The sequence below is a fragment of the Fukomys damarensis genome, unplaced genomic scaffold (genome assembly GCF_012274545.1).
Source record: "Fukomys damarensis isolate Sample0158 unplaced genomic scaffold, DMR_v1.0_HiC HiC_scaffold_16, whole genome shotgun sequence".
In the NCBI taxonomy this organism is placed as follows: domain Eukaryota; kingdom Metazoa; phylum Chordata; class Mammalia; order Rodentia; family Bathyergidae; genus Fukomys; species Fukomys damarensis.
In genome coordinates this window covers 85803498-85819134 of record NW_022900928.1, presented here as the reverse complement: position 1 = coordinate 85819134, position 15637 = coordinate 85803498, and the positions used below count along the sequence as shown (strand labels likewise).

The window sequence follows — 15637 nt, the reverse complement described above, 5'->3', positions numbered from 1 at the left end:
TTTAGGCTCCAAGGTTTCGAGGGGCAGGAAGATCTCCCTGGTACCCACTTCTCACACCCGCCAGCACAGTATCTGCAGCCCTGCCTGTTATGGTGCTTATTGTCAGTTAAGAAAATGTATGTGTAACAACCCAGTTGCCCATCAGTTGGAGACTGAATGAAAGAAAATGTGGTTTTTCTATAAAATCGAGTACTACTCAGCCATAAAGAATGAGAAACTAGAGTCATTCATAGGAAAATGGATGTGTATTGAGACCATACTCTTAAGTGAAATATATAGGACACACATGTGCAAATACTAAATAGTTTCTCTGGTGTAAAAAACTAAAAGTGTAAATAAGATCCAAATTGTATAACTGATAATGTGAAATAGGGAAAAAAAGGGGCTAAAGGTGTAGGGGGAGTGGGAAGGGTAGGGAAAAAGAAATAAGGGACAAGAAAAAATATGAGAAAAGGAAAAAAATAGAAACAAAGTCTTTGTAAATAGGGGAAGGTGGAGCAGGTAAAGGGAGGGCAGGGGTATGGGGGAAAATGAGAACCAAGATCTGTCATGTAAAGGTATAAAATTGCAATGATAAATGTAACTGTACTGAATACCTTTAAAAAGTACCAATAAACTCAATGAAAAAAAAAAAAAGAAAATGGATGCATAGTCCAGGCACTCTGGGAGGTGGAGGTAGGATGGGTGCAGCCATGCTCTGTGACCCTTCTTCTGATGCTGCTGATTGTCATCCTGGCCCACAGAAGGGAATTTTGTACTTGAAAGAGGCCCTCAGGCAGCTGTGACCCAGGAAGGGTGATGGTGGAGACCTCTATGGAGCCTGAGCGCCACAGTGTGATAGGCACGCACCAGGCAGGGCAGCGTGGTCACAGTGGGGCAGACACTCTCGGTCAGGCTTGTTGGGCAGCACAGAGGCTGGAGTCCAGCTCTCTGACAGGGACAGGGCCCTCAGCCCCACTCTGTACAGCCCTGGAGGAGGCTGCAATTACTGTTGCAGAACTCTTTGTCCTTCCTCCTCCCACCCCATCAGCCCAAGCCACCCCGGGAATATCTGAACTCCCCCCACCTTGAAAATCTTTTCTACAAACAGAGCCTGCGGGTGTTCACAGCTGTGTCTCTGAATTATTTAGAAGCATTTCCTTAAGAATGCAATTATGGCTGGGACCAAGAAGACTCATTTGGCGCCTGGGCCTTCAAACAACATAGGTGTGATAGAAAGCCAGAAAAACGCAGTGGGCCACGGCTAGTGTAAACAGGGAGAAAGCACGCAGGTTGGCAGAGTGACACAGGGGGGCATCCACAGCCAGGATCCTGTGGCATCTTGCAAGCACATTCAGGATCTCTGGACCCTGGGCTGCCTGTTTACCAAACACCTGATCTCATGGAAGATAGGACTTTTTACTGCCTGGCCCCCTCAGTGGAGTTTTGTTTTTTCTAGTACTGGGGACTGAACCCAGGGCCTCCAGAGTGAGCTACACCACCAGCCCTTTTTTATTTTTATTTTTTTAATTTTGAGACAAGGTCTCATTTAAGCCACTAAGTTGCCTGGGGTGGGGTGGAAAGGTCATCCTCCTGCCTCAGCCTTCCAGAATGCTAGGATTATGAAGAAGCAACAGCCACTGACTGACCCCAAGCAGTCGTATGAATTCCATGGGACACTGCCCACCTGGGGCCCCCTAAGGCAGAGTAAGGCACTAACTCTATGCCTGTCTTGTCAAGCATAGCCCTGGTGCCTAATTGAAGCCCCGTCTGTAGATGCAACAAGCAAGTGCGCGTGACATTTCGAGGAGTGCATTGGTGGCCAAAGAAAGTCTTACTGTAAATCAGCAATGGTGTGAGGGCCGCACACCAACACACACTCCATACAGAGGTAAACTGAGTCAACACCCACCTCGTGTTTTGCTCCTGACTCCTCTCACACATGTTTAAATTGTCACCTCTAACTTACTCTCCTTAAAGAGCTGCACAGGATATGTTTACAGCATCAGGCAAAACATTTTCATTTTAAAATTAAACAATTCTGTCATCCTGGATACCTAAGTATCAAAGCCCTTTGATTCCTTCAGTGCTCCATTTAAAGGTTTCTGATGTCACGTCTCATTCACCAGCCCCCAGAACTCTGTCCTCATGTTCTACTGGCTTGAAAATCTTCTAAATGTTGTTTTCTCATTCCCTATGACCATAAGGCCATAATTATTGTATCACTTGTTCACATCAAAACTTCAGCACAGCTATGGTGCCACACAACGGTAATGCCTGCACTGTTGGGGGATAAGGCAGGAGGATTGTAAGTTAGATCTCAACCTGGGCAACTTAGAGACAGCATGACCCTGCCTTTAAAAAAAAAAATTAAGACTGGGAATGTAGCTCAGTGCAAGTCCTGGGTTCAATCCACAGTACCAGAAAAAACAAAACAAACAAACAACAACAAAAACAGCCTGCACATATACAAACAACAGTGTCACAACAGAACCGCCAGTGTTTAGAGGCCTTGACCTGGGTGAATCACCTGCAAGGCACTGGACAGGATCTAATTTCTGGGTACAGCTGAGCAGGGGTGGCCCAGAATGGGGACAGCTCCCAAGTGAGGAGTGGACATGGGAGAGGGAATGTGCAGGTAGGAGTGATTGGGAAAATGGCAGACAGGGACAGAAACCCTGCCAGGGGAGATCAGGCAGTGGACAGGGAGACACTGGAGGGCCTGTGCACAAAGCTCTGAACAATTAGGATCCAGCTCCCTATTTTCCAGAATTTAGCAGGCAGCACGGCTGCCAATCTCCCAAGCCCAAGGCCATTGTAAGCAGGTCTTGGAGCAGCCCATGGGCCTTGCAGCCTGGGAAGCTGCCGCCCTCCTGAGCAGGCACTGGTCTCTGTGGGCTCACTGTGTCCAGATCTGATAATAGCTAATTCCACCAAATATTAGAGGGGCTCACATTTAATTAAGGAGTGGCCATTTGTATGCTTCAGACTGGGGGTCCCCACTGCCCTGAAGTCAAAAGAAGAGTCCTTTAGGGAATATGCCAATCTTTTCTTATTTCTCCACAGAGCTCCTGCCCTCTTTGAATGCAATTATGGGAACAAATAAAATGGCTTAACTCAACTCCCCAGTGAGACAGCCAGCTCTCTGCTGATAAAACCAGTTTTGTGGGCAATCATTAAATGAGAAATCTAATATTTAACTAAATTTAATAGTCTGTTGCTTTGGTGCTCTTCAGTAAAGGGTGGGATTTCAGTAGAGGGGAGCAAGCTATTCAGATGCAGCCTGTGCAGTCCAGGGACGATTAGAACTTCCCATGCCCTCGAAGGAAGCCAGGACTCCCAGGTCCCAGTGTTGGTTACAGGGTATGTGTTTGCAATCCCAGCTTAACTTAGCAGGCAGCAAAGCAGACTTGCACACTGAACTTGAAACCACTGCTTCCTGATCAGCACTTGGGATTGCAGAGGGATGCCAGAAGCATTGTTCAAAGGCATCCACAAGGAGAAAACAGAATAACTACACCTGCTTGTTGGGGGGCTCTCATTGCGTGGAATATTGCTTTCCATCCTTTGATGGTTAGTCTATGAATTTCTTTTTGGTGTAAATGTGTTTCTTGTATGCAGCATACCGTTGGATTTTGTTTTTGATCCAATCTGCCAACCTGTGTCTGAGAGTTATTACTGAAAGGCATTGACTCATTCCTGCTACTGCATTATTTCCCTATTGCTGATCCCTTTTTGCTCAATTCTGATTACTGTTCACCATGCCTGGTGCGTTCACTCCACTGGACTTTTTGGCATTGTTGGCTTCATTGTCTCTTTCTGGGATATCCTTGAGAATTTTTTGGACCACTGTCTTGGTGGTCACAAATTTGTCATTGCAGTGAGCTGTGAGAGGGTCTGTTCCCCTTCACTTTTAAACTTCCTAGTCCACATCCTGTCCGGCCCCTGGCCAAAGCCCTCACAGGCCCTCACATAGCAGATGCTGACCAATAGCAACAGACCCATCTTTGTTCTTGTTACTGAAGCTATTTCCTTTGCTATGCCCACTGACCTTCATGGGTTTTCCACATTCACAATTTGACCCACTTCAGCCTCCTTCCTGCTACTGACTGGATGATCACATGGGTAAGCAGAATGGTGAATGTCACAGGTTCCCAAGGGCCATAGCAGCCTCCAGCAAGTGGAGGCTTTGAGATGATTCTGAAAGATCCATATGCAGGATAGGGTATATCCATGGACCTGGCTCCTAAGCCTACCCTCACTGATTGTCATGTGTTCCCATTACACTTCCAAGCACCAGAAATTTTTCAGTCAACTTCCTGGCTATTTCATTCGTGTGAGTTTGCATTATGGTGAAGCAAGGATTGATGGTCAGGCCTCAATTTCCCCAACTGCTGCCTCCCAAGCATTCTGAATTCTAGGAACACTGAGAGCCTTGGGCTTCTGAGACACCCAGCAGACCTCTCAGTCCTGTTTAGTTTTTTTAAGACCTTCTTGGAGCCATGGCAAAAGGCTACATGGGACATAGAGAGAAAGACATTGATGGAAACCCAGACTCAGCTACCATCTAAAGATGCTTGGTTCCCAAGGTATGAATTGGGTTTCCACAAACAGATGGAGCCAGGTTACAGGAAATGAATTCATTTTGATGCTGGTGGGACTTAACATGGATGCCTTGAGGGGTGGGGGTGGGGCCAGGCAAACACCCAGAACTCTTCCACTAGGAGTTGACCTCTGCAGAGGTTGGTGAACACCTGAGAAGGGGTGGCCAGGGCTTCTCTTTGAGGAGGTGATACTTGACTTGTTGGAAGAAGAGCCAGCAATGAAGTTTCCAAGTGTAGGGAGCAGGAAGTACCAAGGCCCTGAGGCAACAAAGGGCTCAAAGAAATGCTGCTCTTCTCATTATCCTGAAGTCCTTTCTCATCTTCCACCCTAGAAATGTAAATTGAACACAGATAAAGCTAGGTGCGGTGGCACACACCTAATGATCCCAGCACTCAGGTTGACTGATGCTGGAGGGTTGAAAGTTTAAACCCAGCCTGGGAAATTTAGTGATTCAGCATGATCTTGTCTCAAAATTTGCAAAAAGGAATTTAAAATGGGCTGGGATAGAGCTCAGTGAGAAGGCCCTGGGTTTAATACCCAGTAACACACAACAAAACAAAACAAATCAAAAACCATAGGTAATAAATGAAGCCTCATAGGCCAATTTCTGCTGACTTAACATAGGACTGTCTGGTAGTGTGTCCTCTGGGTCTCATGGCTAAGGTCACGTGTAGACCCTTCTGCCTTCTCCCTTTCAGACACTGCTTTACCCCAAAACCCCTGCTTTGTGTGCCATGCAGACTCCTTTACAGAGGTCCCACTACAAGCTAGCTTGACCTCTACCCATTGGACAGCTCCCTCTTCTACTTCTCCCCTTGACTTTCCATCAAGGGTACCCATATGTCCAGTTACTGGTAAATCCTATTTGGTTACTTATTAAGTCATCATGAGCATGGGAACGCTCCTCTCTGGCCCCTTCATGAGTGTCCTCAAGGCTCCTGGGGCAGAGACGTAGTCACTTAAACCACCAGCACTTACCCCCCAGCAGCCTTGGAGAGTTTTACACCTGAGGTATCGTCACTGATTAGACTTGCACTATAGCTGTGTGATGTTGGTACACTCTTTAAAACAGTGGTCTCAAGGGACCAGGGACCAGTTTATGGAACACAATTTTTCCACAGACAGAGGAGGGGTCACTGTATTTGCAATCCATAATAATTATACTCCCCAGTGCTAGCATCACCACCTCAGTCCTACCTCAGATCACCAGGCATTAGAGTCTCATAAGGAGCAGGAGCCTAGTTCTCTCACACATGCAGTTCACATAGGGTTCCAGCTCCTATGAGAATCTCTTCTTCCTGCTGATCTGACAGGAGGCAGAGCTCAAGTGATGATACCCACTCTGGGAATGGCTGGAAATACAGCTGAAGCTTCACTTGCCCACTGCTTACCTCCTTCTGTGTGGCCCAGTTCTTTTTTTTTTTTTTTTTTTTTTTTTTTTTTTGTACCTAGGATCGAACTCAGGACCTTGCACTTTCGAGGCAGATGGCAGAACCACTGAGCTAAATCCCTGGCCCTGGCCAGTTCTTAATGGGCTACAGATCAGTACCTGAGGGCTGGGGACCCCAGGTTTAAAACATTCTCCATCTACAGCTCTTGCAAAGGTGGATGGATGTCTTAGTCACTTTCTTTGTTGATGGGAGAAAATACCTGATACCAGAAATGTAAAGGAGGAAAGGTTTATTTGGTTCACAGTTTGCAATGGTTTCTGTCCATAGTCAGCTGGCTTCATGGCAAAGGGGCATGATGGAGGAGAAGCTGCTTATGGCATGGCAGCAGGAAGCAGAGAGATAAGGGAGGCCACACCTCTTCTGACCAGGCTACACCTAGGAGCAATCAGCCATAAGCCCCATGATCCAATCACCTTCCAAGTGCCCCGCCTGTGAGTACAGGAGGCTCTTATGAACATCTGGATGTAAACCATAGCAGTGGAGTCCCGTAAGATAAAATTCTCTTTCATAGTGCACCACAAGTCATCCCCATGTGTAAACTCAGAGTAAAAAATGACTAGAAATCCTGAGGTTTTGTCACCTCTTGGCCACTGAAATGAGGTGGCTTGGCCGTCTGTGATGGGTGGTGGAGGTAATGGGGGTGCTTCCAGCCAACATGAGGCATTCATGACAAAGGCATTCATGAGTTCTCACAAGCTGAGGGATAAGACCCCATAAGACTAAGCCACGGGCACAGGATCACCTAAGGGAAGGAAAAGGACCAGTCCCACCACACAGTGACGTGTCATTCTGAGGCTTTACATCCCCAAATCTAATCACCCCAATACGCTCTGCAAAGACCTGACAACTTTGTATCTAAGGCACAAAATCTGGGCCCATTTTTCTGGGGAATTTTAATAAAGCAATTCAGTGAGCCGTCTTCCTACCTTCCCTGGTTTCTCTAGCCTCCATCCACAGAGAAGTAATGAAGTTTCTTCTGTTGGGTTGTACCCAAGCCTTCATGTGTAAGTGTGCAACACCCTGGAGAGCAGGCATCTACCGGGGGAGGTGGCCTGCCACATGGGACATTTTCTTTGGTCTGCAGAAGTTCCTGCTTTGAGATGCAACAGGAATGGCAGTGTCACTTCCAGGCCAGGGTAGAAATCAAAACCACGGCTCACTTGGGTGCTCAGGCAACCATCACTGAATCTAACTGCCCCATTGCTTGCTCTCTTTCAGAAATCTTTGACCTAGAAACAAATGAACATGTGCAAAAGGCCGTCAGTGACCGACAGATGCCTAAAATAGAATACAGGAGAATTGAGGTTGATGACTACAGTAAGTGCAACTCTTTTTCCCTTTAAAAGAAAAGTAAGCTGGGCAAGGTGGCCCATGCCTGTAATCCTAACACTCTGAGATGCTGAGGCAGGAGGATCACAAGTTTGGGCTCAGCCTGGGTAATTTAGTGCCTTAGTAAGACACTGTCTCAAAATAAATGCTAAAAAAATCTGGCTGTGGTTTAGCTCTGTGTGAAGACCTTGGATTTGATCCTCGGTACTGTAATAAATAAAAATTTTAAAAGAAAGGAAAGCAGGTGGTGTGCTCTGAGCTAGCTCCAGAACAAGGCCACTGGTAAGAGGGGCACCATACAGGATGCTGCCCAGTACTCCCCTACACGAGGGTCAGGGGTAGCAGCCACAGTCTGTCCCCTGCCCACACTCCAGGACACCAGGGTTCCCTCATTTGGCCACATGAAGCCACTCTCTCCTGGAACCCATCCTCACTCCACCGAACACACATTCCCTGTGTAGGGAGGGATCCCCAAGACAGAGGAGTATTAAATTTAAAGCCACAAAGTAAGGCTGTGACAGTCTGATTTGTCCTAGAAGGATGCTCCTGTCATGGGGACTGTCGCCACCCTGCTCTGCCAACTCCTGGAACATGGACTATTTTCCTCCCTGGCTCCTAAGTTCTATTCTCCCAACGTGCTCTGCTCACCACTGTCTCCATGGGTTTCCAAATCCTGGCGAATGGCCTTGAATCAGCACCTCTCACACAGCACAGGAGCAAATCACAGCCTCCTCCACAGCCACTGGCTGTCCCCAGCAGGGGCTCCACAGGTCGGGACAGTGACTTTGAGATTGTGGTGTCCCAGGGACTATGCTAATCATGCCCCCAGAAGCTCAGGATGCCGGGAGACAGAAGTGGGCAACAGGAACCAAAACATGGCCTCCCCCACTCTTACAGGGGCTGAGAGCACCCCAAATGCATGTTATGGATATTTAAATATTAAAGTCTCCTGCCTACCTTTCCTGCCCCTGGGCCACTGGTACATCAGGGATAACAAGCTTCCCAGGCCTGGGTGTATATGCCTAGGAATCTAAATTATAGTTCATTAACATCAGTAAGGAAATCCTAACTTGACAAGAATCTTAGTCTTGCTACGGAGTTCAGACTGGCCTTGAACTCATGGCAATCCTCCTGCCTCTGCCTCCCAAGCTGGGGCTACAGGTGCACACCACCACATATGGCTAAGGAGAGGCATCTTCTTGAGACTTGGTTCTTCCTCTCTTCCTCACTCTCTGCATTTCACACTGCCAAGAACAAACTTGGTGACCCTGGCAGGAGCAGGGACTCTCTCTGTGTGGCTCCAGCAGAAGCCAGGCCTGCCCAGCTCCAACCTGCAAATCAACCAGTTGGCCTGGGAGATCCTCAGCACACTCTTACCTGTCCCCAGCCTCAGCCCCCATTCCTGGTTGCCTCTTCTCCCTAAACCCACTGCTCCCAACTACCCAGTCCCAGGACATGGTACACACAACAGTGGGCACTCTTAAAACCATGGATCCTCCCACTCCCTGTGTGGATTTCTGCTGCCCAAGAGTCCTGGTTTCCCTGGGCTTCTGTATGTAAGGCTGAATTTATGCTTCTGACAGGAAATGCAGCCTCAGGGAGGTTGGGTGACATGCCCAAGGCCACACATCTCCTGCCAGAGTCACTGCAATGACTGTGGACTTCCCACCCATGCCTCTCCAGTGTCGATGGCTGTCCCCACCAGGGCACACAGATGCACCTTGCCCTCTGTCCCCAACTCTGACCTGCCTATGTCGGTCTCTCCGCAGACCTGCCGGTGCAGATCCTGAAGCCAGCCACATTCACAGAAACGGCCCACTACCCCATGCTCCTGGTGGTGTAAGTATAGTGCTGCCATCTTCTGCAGGTGCTCTCCATAACCCTGGAAAGCCCCAGCAGCTGGAGAGAGGGGGATCCACACCCTCCTGTCTGCTCCCCCAAGCTCCTCCAGTGCTGGCTAGGGAGGAAGCAGTGGCTGGAGCTCAGGGAGCCAGGATGGCCCCTTACAGGGCAGGCTGGCCTGGAGGCAGGCTGAGCCAATGGGCTTGTCAATTACAGGAGCGAGAGCAGCATCTCCAGTGGCTTCCCTGAGCACCCTCTATGTGCTAAAGGTGCCAGAAGGCGGGAAGTCTGTGTTTAGACTTTGAGACCAACTATGGAGTGCTCCATCAATACCCAGAAGGTGTGGAGTCTCATTGGGTTCTTGACACACTAGGCACCTCCCAGGCGGGCACCCCGTGAAGAGCTTCAAGTGCTAGCACTAAAAGCATGTGGAGGGAGGGGTCACTAAGAAGATCACACTGTCCTTGTCCACCTTCGCTGGCCCTGCCCCAGCCCAGGGAGCGTGAGGAAGCACGGAGCCTGCAAGGCCTCTGGGGGGCCCAAAGAGTGGAAGCCTGCACTGCAGTTGCTCTGGAAACATCAGGAATCAGTCCCTGAGTGAATGCCAGGTTCCTGGTGGAGCTCCAGGTGACCCTGACAATTCACCCTGCTATCATCCTGAGGCTCCGTCCCTAAGTTGCAAAGAGCCTTGGTTATAAAGATGACCATGGCATAGATCCCAGCATCTTATTCCACTTTGCGATTAACCCACTTTCCTTAATATTGGGACTGACTTCACACTTTGCCAACAACCTCCCAATGCACACCTGCACATGCCATCCACGCACCCCAAACACAGACACACACACACACACACACACACACACACATTCTCACACTACCTTTTTTCTCCTTTACCACACCACATTCTCACATTCTAAGAAATACTACAGACTTCAAAGCCATCTTCTCCCTTCACTCAGGGATCTCCAGGGATCATAAAGTAAATAATCCACAAAAGCCTCGGTTTACAAAACTACTCAGTTTCCTTCCAGAAGTAGCCGAGGCAGGCACCCGAGGCAAGAGGAACGCAGTCAGGGGCAGCCAAAGCTCACCGTATGTGCAGATGGGCCACTGCCTGCCTGGGAGCCAGCCCGCAGGACGCGTCTTTCTGATTGTTTGAGTTTTGCTCTGATTCACATGTGACAGCAAGGAGATTTGGGGACTCAAAGACTCCAAAGATACCAGACTGGTGGTGCCTGCTTAAAACAAACAAAAAAAAAATGCAAAAGGAAACAGAACCTTCATTTCATGGAGAGCAATCTCATGATGAAACACGGGCCTTTCAGCTTCCAGCCTCTGGTTGCAGCTCTCTTGGGCTGCACGCTCACTGCTCCCCTCCCCACACTCCCACATCACCTGTACCCCACAGTCCTCTCAGAAAGCCAGATTCTGGAGACAAGCAGCCCCACTCATGGAAGGGACCATGACCATCTGTGACCAGCCCAGGGCCGTCTCTCCCTGCTCATCCTTCCCCTCCAAGGGAAAATGCAGTGGCAGAAGCATCACGGCATTTTGGTCAGTGACGAGCCATGCAGATGATAGTGGTCCCATAAGATTGCATCACCTATTGACGCTATGTTAGTCTTGGCGTGTGTGAGCGCACTCTGTGATATTCGCATACAAAATCGCCTGACAGTGACCTCTCAGAATGTAGCCTTGTTGTTAAGGGACATGATAGGAAACCTCTGTGTGAGGCAGGAAATGTTTGAGCCCAGCCTGCACAACTCAACAACTTACTATGACCCTGTCTCATAATAAAAGATAAAAACAGGCTGGGAATGTAGCTCAATGCAAAGGCCTTGGGTCCAATCCCCTGTACTGCATAAAAATGAAGAGAGAAAGCCTCCCAACCCCTTTTCTGGTCCAGGGTTTATTTAACACCCAGTGTTCTGTTGAGAACAGCCCTGCTGGCCAAACTTCGAGGCCCCCAACTGTCTCTTCCAGGGATGGCACTCCAGGCAGCCAGAGCGTGGCCGAGAGGTTCCAGGTGACATGGGAGACGGTGCTGGTGAGTAGCCACGGGGCCATGGTGGTCAAGTGCGATGGCCGAGGCAGCGGCTTCCAGGGCACCAAGCTCCTGCAGGAAGTGAGGAGGCGGCTGGGATCTCTGGAGGAGAAGGACCAGATGGAGGCTGTGCGGTAAGTGGGGGATCCCTGGGCTGGGGCCGCCAACATTGGCCAGAGCCCCTGCATCTCTGCCAGTCATCACCATAAGAGATAGGGGCCATAGGGAAGGAAGGACAGAGAGAACACGGGCAGCATAGGGGCCTCCATTACTGTGCACGTCTGGGCAGTGGGGAGAAACTCATTTGGATCTGAGGCATCTTCCTGCACATCCTGGTCACCAAGCCAGAGAGACCCACCCAGGGCCCTGAGGACAGACAAAGCATGGTGCTGAGGCCTGGGTGCTCACAGGCAGTTATTGGATTGCACTGTTGCCTGGAAATAAAGACACAGGGGACCTACATCAGGTGACTGTGGGGCTGGGGCTTGCACAAGGCCTGGGAGCTGAGTGTGACACCCACTGAAAGATGAATGGAGAACTCTTCTACCAGGAACAGACATAAGTACTTGGGCTGACAAGAGGTGAGGAGCAGCACACCTGACAGAGGCCCATGATGACAACAGTGTCCCCACCCTGAGGGGGTACCTGTGTGGAGAACACGGAGCCCCGCCAATGAGACAGGCACCCCAAAGAATGAGCACATCAGCAGGTCTCTTCAGTGGCCTGGCACAAGTGTCTCTTGCCATGTAGAAGAGTTTGTCACTAGCTTTTTGGAACCTTGTCCCCTTCTCTATCAGAAGACTGAGAGCACATGACTGTATGTGGTGAACGATTTTTAATGCATCCAAGAGTTAGCAGCTGAGAGGCCGTCTCTCCATCGGAGTTGTGAGCCTGTTGAAGACAGACAGAGAGATACCTTCAAGCCCTATGTGTTACAGACAAGAGATGCTGTGGGCAGAATCTGGGGGACCCATGCTGGGGAGGAGATGGCCAAGCCAGCAGCCTGTGGGGGGGGGGCTACTGGTCCTTTTCATCCTCAAGCAACCGGCTGTGACTCCTCTCACAGGGGGCCCAGATGGAGCCCAGGTATCCTCAAACTTACCTGTGGCTCTCAGCTCCATGAGTCCCTGAAAGCCCAGGAACACAAAGCAAGAGGCTGCTTCTTCAGTGCACATCAAATCAAAACCTGAGGCATGGGCCCAGCATGTGTTCAAATGCAAGATAGAATCTCTTCTAGAAAACAATCCTGGGGTCACCTGAATCACAGAAGCTCACAGCACAAGAGCCCAGAACAACTGCTCTTAGGACCGTCAGAAATGATGCTGGCACCCAAAGATCTCTTACTAGAGAGCCCTTGAGGAAGTTCCCCTAAGAAACGTTTGCTCCACAGGGAGCAGCAACAGTTTTAGCAGAAGGTTAGAAGTGGTGAGGCCAGGGCTGGAGATTTAGCTCAGGGGCTCCACTGCCTGCCTCTCAAGTGCAAGGACCTGAGTTCCATCCCAGGTACAAAAAAAAAAAAGGGGAGGCCAGAAATCACACCCATACCCCACATTCCTCCTTGCCCTTTCCCCCAACTCCCTCAGGGTCCCACTGCCTCTCACTAGGGACCACGCAGAGGCCCCTGTGCCGGAAAAGAGGAGAGTGATGTAGGCCCATGCGGTGGCCCAAGAGCAGCCGCTCAGACCTGCAGTGCAGTTCTCAGAAGCCAGCAAGCCAGTTTTCAGAGAGGTATGGGGCCAGGATCTATAAGGATGAAAGGATAGGTAGTTGCCAATAGGAAATGGGGGACTGCACTCCAGAGACTCTTCTGTGAAGGACGCCATGGCACACAGGCCAGCCTTAGGCACCCTGAGACCTGCAGGATGGATGGGCCTGCCACTGGGGACCAGAGGGAGAGGAGAGGGGTTAGGGGCTGTGGAAGGTAGGAGAGCAATGTGGGCAGACTGCCTGTGGGAGGTGCATGGGAGGTATAAGGGAGGGGACAGGGATCTCGATCTCCTCTCCCTCCCCTGGGTGGGAGCAGCCAGCAGGTATAGGGCACAACAGCCCTTGGACTGTGCCCACCCTGGCCCAATTTGAGCATAAGTAGCGCACCATCCCCTTCAAACCCACCTCTGCCTACCCTGGGTCCCCATGTCCCACAGCTCCAACACTGCCTTAGACTCATGACACCACCAGGAGTCTGCATATCCTCTCAACCCAGCCCAAGGTTTTGCCATTCCGGTCCTTGCTGCACTGGCAGCTCTGCCTGGTCAGTACACTGAGCATCAAAAGCATGGGTACCATGTCGTCATAGTCCCTGCTGTCTCCCCACCGTCCCCATCCCCTTGGGTGTCATGCTCCTGGAAGGCATGTTTGTCCAGTCATCTGGGCCTCCTTCCACCTGGGCCTCGGCCTGAGCTCAGCTCTCACTAGACAAGATGACCTGATCAGCACGGGTCACTGCTCAGTATCCTCACACACTCCATCATGAGAAGCACACCCTGCTTCAGGCCCAGATCCCCTCACCTGATGGTGACTGCTCCATAGGTTAGTGGAAGTACAGTGATGAGATAAGAGGCACAGTTGACATCAGGAAGAGCTGTGGTGTGGGGGACTGCAGACCCGTCCCAGCAGGGGTCATGACCAGATCTGTGTCCTTCCTTCAGAGGTACAAGGCACAGGTGCTGGGGGCAGGCTAGCCACAGACCCAGGAGCTGGTCCACAGTGAGACAGGAGAGTTTTGGATGTCAGAATGGAGTCCAAAACACTGGCCCTGTGTTTCAAGTGCCCAACTCACTCCATCCATGGTATCCACTGCCTGCCACATGGGTCCCAGCACATGTGACCCAGATAGACTCATGGCCCTGGGGAAAGAGAGTCCTTGCAGACAAGATTGACTGATCTTGACATAGCCAGCTTTGCCAGAACATCGCAGATGTCCCCAGACAGACCACTGTGTGAAGGGGCTGGAGGAAGGGGAAGAAATACAGGAACTTGAAGAAAGTACTCACGGTGCCCAGATATGTGGACTTGCCAGCCTGTGACCTAGGGGCCTGTGTGTGTGTGTATGTGTGCATGACCAAGGGTATGTCTACATATGTAGGTGTGCCTGACTTAGAGCAGTAATGGCAAACCTTTTAGAGCTTTCAATAACAGCCCATGGCACATGCACCATAGGTTTTGCCATCACTGCCCTAGGGTCTGTCTCTGTGTGTAGGTGTCTGTGTTCCCTGTGGCTCCCTAGGAGTCCCTCATTGTGGCCTCAGGCCAGTCGAGTTTCCACTGGTCTCTTTTCCATGCCCAGTGAGGTACTGCCATCCACTGATACCACAGTCCTTACCTTTCTGCTCCAGTGCGACAGGGTGTCCCGGAGCTCAACCTGGAATTTCGGCCACTACTGACCCTCATTGGGTCTGTGAGTACACATGAGTGAACACACAGTACACATGCACTGCACATGCGTGCGTTGAAACACACACATGGTATGCATACACCCTGGGTCCTATGCCAGTCATGGAAATGTCTGAAGTGTCATTACTCTGTCCCCATACTTGTTATGAGACTGGCTAGATAGGAAATCTAGATGGCAACAGTTTCTATACAGAAATCTCTGGAACTGTGGTCTGTGCTGGACAAGAAAACAACGTCCTCATATATGCTGAGAACAGAGGCTTCTGGGAGTCGAGACATCTTGGAGAAACTACTCAGTGTTGGTCCCCAAGACCTGCCTCAGGGTCTTCCAAGCAGCAGATACCCAGTAAATGGAAGAAGAAGGGGAAGAGGATGAAGAAGAAAGAGGGAATTGGAGGAGGAATGTGAAGACTGCCAGGTCCCGGGGCAGGCGTCCTGGGCCAGCCTCAAGCTACACATCCCATCTGTCTGAGAAGGGGATACATGGTAGAGGGTCTCCCCACAGCAGGCAGAACATGGGAAGGAGAAACTCGAAAGGAACCCCAAGCAGTGGAAGGAGACAGCCCTGACAAAGTGGGCAGAGGGTAGGGTCAGGGTAATAGTGAAGGTTAAGGTCAGGCTCAAGGTCAGGGTCAAGATTAAGGTTAGGGTTGCATTAGGGATACAGTTAGGGGTTAAAGTTAGAGTTGGATTAGAGTTGGGGTTAAGGCTGCATTAGGGTTAGGATTAGGGCTTAGGATTTAGGGTTAGGGTTACATTAGGATTAGGTTAGGGTTAAATTTGGGTTAAGGTTGGGTTAGGGTTAGTGATTTAATTATTTTTCTCATTGATGTCACAAAAGACCCAACAAGCACATGTTAATGGAGGGAAAGTTTATTTCACCCCCAGTTTGTAGAAGTTTCAGTCCATCATCATCTGCCTCCAAGGCAGGGCAGCACAGCTCAGAGACATACAAAGGAGAAGCAATGCACAGCAAGGCAAACAGGAAGCA

At 50.1% G+C, this 15637-nt stretch overlaps 1 protein-coding gene across 8 annotated transcripts in view; it reads left to right on the top strand.

Annotated features, from left to right (window-relative positions):
• Positions 1-15637, top strand: part of Dpp6 (dipeptidyl peptidase like 6) — an 851974-nt gene that overhangs the window by 829032 nt on the left and 7305 nt on the right. For all 8 annotated transcript variants that reach the window (XM_033764445.1, XM_033764449.1, XM_033764448.1 and 5 more), the window contains 3 exons: positions 7254-7352; positions 9134-9203; positions 11193-11387. In XM_033764445.1, coding sequence (XP_033620336.1) covers positions 7254-7352; positions 9134-9203; positions 11193-11387 — 364 coding nt within the window. The remainder of the gene's footprint in view (positions 1-7253; positions 7353-9133; positions 9204-11192; positions 11388-15637) is intronic.